The 6,581-nt window shown below is 52.5% G+C and overlaps 1 protein-coding gene across 1 annotated transcript; it reads right to left on the minus strand.

Annotated features, from left to right (window-relative positions):
* Positions 1 to 3,203: 3,203 nt before the first annotated feature.
* On the minus strand, positions 3,204 to 6,579 carry PTGIR (prostaglandin I2 (prostacyclin) receptor (IP); the record flags this gene model as incomplete). The annotated part of the gene is made up of 2 exons (XM_008575899.1): positions 3,204 to 5,190; positions 6,364 to 6,579. Coding segments are annotated over 2 exons (606 nt in total), but the record flags the coding sequence as incomplete, so codon positions are not given.
* Between the last annotated feature and the right edge of the window lie 2 nt (positions 6,580 to 6,581).

The raw sequence follows: 6,581 nt of genomic DNA on the forward strand, positions 1-6,581 counted from the left end.
GCCAGGCTGAGACTGGCATCACCATGGTGGGGTCTGAGATGGGAGCTGCCCTCTTCACAGCCAGGACACCTGTGGAAATTTCTGGTCTAGTTGAGAGGAAGACAGGCTTTGCTGTCCCATAGAATTGGGCTCAAATTCCAGTTGGACCACTCACTGGAGAAAGTCTTGGCAGCTCACTAAGCATCAGGGGCTACCTCTGCCACCTCCTATTTGATAACCTAGAGCAGTGACTTCCCTTCTCTGGGCCTCAGTTTACCAGTCTGCAAAATGGGGAATAATAATGATCTGTAAAAGTAGGATCATAAAAATACCACTTCAGCAGGTGTGCCAAGCACTTTATAGATATCATCTCACCTAATTCTCACCCAGGCCAGATTGATTCATACTAAGACTCAGCACTACTTGGGGTGTGCATACTCTACCCTGAGCATATAGGCATGAGAAAAGTTAATTTCGAGCTCTGACAGTAAAGGAATGGAGGCTTGGCAAATTAATCCTCTCAAATCACACCACACTTCTTGGAAGTGGCTGAACTGGGTCTCAAAACCCCAGCTCACTCAGATCCCAAATGCCCATGCTTTTAACCACTGCCTCCGTTGCCCATGCCTCTCCACTGCCTATTATGTTCCCCCTTGGGCCCTATGTTTTGAAAGACTTTTACTCCCAGACAGGCTACATTATTAAATAATCATGACTTCTCCTTCCCATTGTTTATTAATCAAAGACACATAGATGCCACTCAGCTCCTAATGGCCGCGGGGCAAGCACTGAGGGGAGCTGACTGTAGCCCAAGGCAGGAAGTTCTCAGATGGGGAATAATTTCCAGTGCAGTCTAACGATCTGCTAGACCAACTCAAATCCTGTCCTGAGGAGGTGACTAGACAACGGGACGCACTAGGGGTGCCCAGCCAGGGCCCTTGTGAGGGCTCCCCTTGTTCCCCTCACTTCCCAGAGGGCAGTGCAGCCTTCTAGTACAGTAGCTCTGGGGCCACTCCTAAGTGTCACTCGCAGTGTGACCAGCAGGTGGGGCAATGACCACAAGAGCTGCAACGCCTGGGACCAGCCATGTTGTGTATGTGTGTCCCCTGTTTAAGTCCCATCTGTGGGTCGGGCCTGGTGCTAGAGGGACAGAAATGAGTAAAGAAATGAATTTTTAAACTAATAAAATCCCTTTGAGGGAGACAGACCATTCTCAGCATGTCACTTTCTGACCACCACCCCAGACTAGGGCAGGCACTTAGAACATGTTCTCACAGATCCTTGCACTGTGCCCTCTTGGTACATAACACAGTTTGTAATTTTGTATCTTAGCCGCTTATTGTAACACACACTTATATGATTATTAAATTGTCGCCCCCTGGATCATGAGCGAGGGAAAGCCAAGGCTGTGTCAGGCACAGCTATATCCCCAGCAGGTGCAGAACAGCCTCAGGCCCAGAGCAGGCTCAAGGGAAAATAGGTTGAATTAATGAATACACAGGAAGCCAAAGGAAAGAGGTGTCAGATGCCAGAGTCAGAACTGTAAGCCCTACAGAAACACTCCTCTCTGCTTGGCTCACTTTCTTCTAAACCTCAGGTCCTGGAACAGCCATCCCTCCTCCAAGAAACCCTCCATGACACACCCCTAGACTCCTCTGGCCCCCTCCCATCCCTGACCACTCTGGGGACAGGGCTGTCTCCCCCACTGTACTGTGAGCCCCAGGAGGGCAAGGCCAGGGCCATGTCCATCACTGCTGTGTCCCCAGTATCACAGGACAAGTCCTGACATAACAGTAAGCCCTCGACAAGACCTTGCTGAAGGAGTGGGCAGACACGTTTGTGCCATCGCTGTAGCGAGTGCCATTGTGGAGCCAAAAAAGTGCTGAGAGTGTGTCAAGGGAGAAGTGATAAGTCTTCAAGAAGGAGGAAAAGTTTAATCAGGACCTTGAAGGGCAAGAGTTCTTTTAGCAGATGGGGAAGGGGAGACAATTGTTCCAGGAAGAGTGAACTCGATAAGGAAAGATGTGGAGGCCTGAAAGCTACTGGCTTCTTTGGAGAAACCTCAGTTGTCTGATGTGGCCCTGGGCAGGGTCTGCAGCAGAGCCAGCAGGGCCTCCAAGCAGCCAGAGCCCTGGGAGCTTTGCAAGGAGGGGAGTGACTACCCAGACGGCACAGCGGCCGGCAGGGGGCATGAACTCCTGAACTCCAGTGGTCGGGGGGGTCAGGACACCAGCCGGAAGAAGAGTTTCCACTCAGCCCCGAGAGCCCGTGGCTGGATGGGGGCAATCCATTCCTGGCCCGCAGACAGTGCAGACAGATGTCCAGTGAGAGGCAGTGGGGTCTGAGGTGAACCATCAGATGCTAGGCCTGGTGGGTAAGAGCTAGCAGAAGACCAGCTTCTACACTCATCCCTCCTCACACGTCCTCATCTGAAAACTGGGACTGATAATGGCACCCGCCTCAGGTGAGGATGCCCTGGGTTCAAATGCTCAGCCTGCGCTAGCACTTAGTGCCCTGAGAAGTCAGATGGGCAGAAATGACTCACCTTCAGGGCTGACACAGAGAGGAGGCGGGCACCACCTGGGGTCTTACCTGTCCCAGCAGGTCCCCTCTCTCTTTGCTCCCACCCCCAAAATGCCCCCACCCATCCCTTCCTCATCTTCTGTGGGGTTGGGGGGGTCTGTTCCTGCTGAGGCCAGACCAGGTTTGGAGACAAAGGCAGGGTTCCAACCTGATGTTTCTTGAGCTGTTTTTTTGTTTGTTTTTTTACAAGTGGACTTTTTTATTATTAAATTCAACCAATATAATATTACTCTGTCAAGATTGCTATAAAGGTTTCTAAACACTCTTAATTTTTTGTCAGTATTACATTCTTTTAGTTTTTATTTATTTTTTGGCAGTTGGCTGGTACAGGGATCTGAACCCTTGACCTTGGTGTTATAACTACATTTTTTTTTATCGTGTTAAGATACCCATAACATAAAAGATACCATTTTAACCATTTTAAAGTTACAATTCAGTGGCATTTAGTACATTCACACTGTGTGCAACCATCACCACTATCTAGTTCCAGAACTTTTTCATCACCCCAAAAGGAAACCCCACATCCATTAAACAGTCACCTAGACACGTTTTTAACTCTCCCAGACATCCCTTATTCTTCTGTAATTTGATTTGAAACACAGTCACTGAAAAAAGAAAAGTCAAAACAACGGAGCCAAGCATTGCTTTGTTTTCAAATCATGTTTGCCAAGATAACAACAGCAACAACAACAACAATGGCAATAATAGTAACATTTATTGTGGACTTTAGTCCAGGCCCTGTGCTAAACTGCTTTTCAGAGGGAATCACTCAGTCCTCAAAGCAACCCTGTAAACTAAGTGCTAGGTTATGACGGAAAGGACACCAAGGTACAGAGAGGCAATTGCCCGTCTCAGCAGTGAGCTGGGCCCTGGAGATGACTAGAGAAGGCTGGCTCCCTTTCTCCTCGCTGTGTGGCCCAGGGTAGGAGTCTGCCTCCTATGGACATTGCTTCCAGTCTCTGTAGAAAGGCTCTAATGACAGGTAGTTGTGAGGATGGAGGGCGACGGTGCTCAGTGTTAGATACTGTTGCCTTTATAGGAGGCTTATGCCTCACCTACCCTGCCCTTCCCGAGGTGCTGATTTATTGTTTTAACCCAGAAGCAAGTAAGAAAGGGGAACTGGGTCTGGCAGTGCTGGTGGGTGGGGGGCTTTCCCACTCACCCTCCCCACACCCTGAACACCGACTCACTTCCTTTCATGCCAGTCAGCACCCTTGATTCTGGGCCTCTCTGAGAGCAGGGAATGGCCGTGAGAAGCGGGAAGGAGGGTGGAAGCTGCAAATCACCCCAGAGGGGTCCAGGGCAGGGCAGAGACTTGTCTGTGTCCCCAACACCAGGCAGAGTCAATATCCACTGAGTATTCGTTGAATGAATTAATGAGTATTTGTTGAATGAATTAATAAATCTTTGTGAGGGGTCCAAGGACACCTGAGGGGAGATCAGGGTCTGTAAGGAGGCAGTTTATCTATTCAGGACCCTGGGGACAGGCACAGGACTTAGGTCTACATCTTGGACAGTACCTGGGATCAGCACCCCCGACCCCTTCATTCCCCAGCTTCTCCATCTATCTCCCGCCATCTGTACCCCCACAGTTCACGTCTCACAGCCCCCCAAGCTATGTGGAATTTCTCTGACTCTTTTCATACCAGGCACACATCTGACAAGTCACTCACAGTGCAGCAGTTTCCCCTTCCTCCCTCCTCCCCTTGGGGTGCCAGGGCTCCCAAGTCTGATGGAGCATCAGAAGGCAAAGAGGCAGGGAGCTTTTCCAAGAATCCCTTGCTCTCATGGGACAGAGAGGGGGTGGTTCTCAGAGTGACTTGGGAGAGGGTGGGGCCATCCTCGGGGGCTTGGGCCCCCTTAATAGATGAGGATGGGTGCTGGAACCCTACCCCAAGCAGACCTGAGCACACAGAAGCCACTGGGAACTTTTCTGCCCTTCTAAATATTTAGACAGTGAGATGGATGGAGAGTTGAGAGCCAGAGCAGGGTGAACGGGCCACTGGTTATTTTGAGAGAACTATTCCTTTTTGTGCTCCAGGATAAATGTTCCCTCTGTCCCTCACTCTCCTCCCAGAGCCTGTAGTGGCCACCCTGAAGGAAGAGAAATAGCAGCTGATCACCCCCCAGAATTTGGGGACCAGGGTTCTGGCATCTACAGTCATCAGCTGTATCCCTGATTTTCTGGCTCCTGCCCTGGGAAAGCAGGGCAGGAGATCACAGGGCCAGCCTAAGATGTCAGCAGAGGGAGCAGGCGACAACAGCCTCTGCTTTGGATGGCGTTCCCACAGTGCTGCTGCTGGACGGTTGTGCAGGAGGCAAGGGTGCCACCTTACCCTCACCCCAGGCTGACAAAGGCACCCAGCTTCCCTCTTTCCCCCCAAGAGCAGTGGGGCCCCTCGGATCCCTCCTCCCTGAGGCTGACTCAGAGAGGGGTATCTGTAAGTCGCCACGGACGGGCCCGGGACACAGCCAGCAGAACCAGAGCTTGAGTCGCTGGAAGACGGCCTTGCGGAAAAGGATGAAGACCCAGGGGTCCAAGATGGGGTTAAAGGCGTTGAAGCGGAAGGCCAGGAGGTCCCCCATCTCACTGCTGTCCGGGGCAACGGCCTGGGTGAAGCCGTGGATCTGAGGGCAGGGCAAGAGTGTCAGGAAGCACCCATGAGTCCTCCACCTCCCCCACCCTCGGCCCCTCCTCCTCCATGCTCACCAGCAGGGGTCAGGGAGAGGTGGCATGTCAGGAGGGGGAGAAAATAAGATAAGATGAAAAGTAAGTAGCAAATGCATCTGGGGAGCAGGGAGAGAGAAATCCTCAGAAATAGCCAGCAGACACCCAGAGGGAGAGAAATGGGGCCCAGCTAGATGGGCCCCCCACCCTTCCCAGCCAGGAGAACCCATGGGCTCCACAGATTTCTGAACCTGCCATCTCTGGGCCCACTGAAGCTGCCTGCAGAGCTGTGGTTGTGCCTGTATGTAATCTGTCCACAGCTTCCAGTCTCTGAGTCATTGTAACCCCCCCAAAAAAGTTCAAGAACCCCCAAATCCAGCCAAGCCCTTGTATTTTACAGAAAGAGAAACTGAGGTGGCATGAGCCTAGAATCGAGGTGGCATGAGCAGATGTCACAGACACTGGGTGGGTACAAGGGTCAGTGCTCCTCCAGTGGTGGGGGCAGAGTGGGAGGCCCTGCAGGAAATGGAGGCGAGGCAAGGAGAGTCAAAGGGCAGAGGGCACGAGACTGGGGCCCCGGGCTGGGGAAGGGGACAGGACAGTGGGTGGGAGGTCAGGCTCTGGGATCAGAGGATTCAGGTTTGAGACCTGGCTCTGCATGATCATAAGCAGGAGACATTGCCCCTCATCTGTAAAAATGGGGACAGAGCAGGGCCTTTGCGCTGTTTCCTGCTAAAGCTTGTGGAATGGGGCAATACAATCACTTTGAAGATCATCTGAGGAAGTGTTTGTGAGTCACCAAGCATCGGGCGGGCAGAGAGTGAGTGCTCTGTGCTTGGTGAGTCTTGTTATCATTACAGGGTCAGGGGAAGAATGGAGGGGCATTTAGTTATGGGGGAGTGGGGATGCAGAAGGGGGAGAAAAAGGGTCAGGAGGAGTTAAATGGGACCAAAGCAAATTGGGAGAGACTTCTCCAGGAAGTCGGGAGTTGTTTGACTGTGGACAAAGCCTCTGTCTGACCTCTCTTGAGCCTCAGTTTCCCCACCTGTGAAATGGACACAACCGATGGAGGACAAAGTTGGGTACTGCCCTCCTCCTCCCCCCACTCCACCCCAGCTCCAGAGGGGACTCACCGTGAGAGGCAGAGAGCACACAGCCATGATGCCCGTCATGAGGGCCAGCAGAATCAGGTGGTCAACCTCGTCCACGCCAGCCCGCGGCCCAGGGACCAGCGAGCCCTGGTGACGCCTCTGCTGGCGGTACATGCGGCAGAGGCTGAGGGTGACGGAGCCATTGCAGAAGACGATGGCGGCCACCAGCAGGGCCATGAGGCTGGCGTAGGCCAGCGAGA

Source organism: Galeopterus variegatus, unplaced genomic scaffold (genome assembly GCF_000696425.1).
Source record: "Galeopterus variegatus unplaced genomic scaffold, G_variegatus-3.0.2 Scaffold1254, whole genome shotgun sequence".
Lineage (NCBI taxonomy): Eukaryota > Metazoa > Chordata > Mammalia > Dermoptera > Cynocephalidae > Galeopterus > Galeopterus variegatus.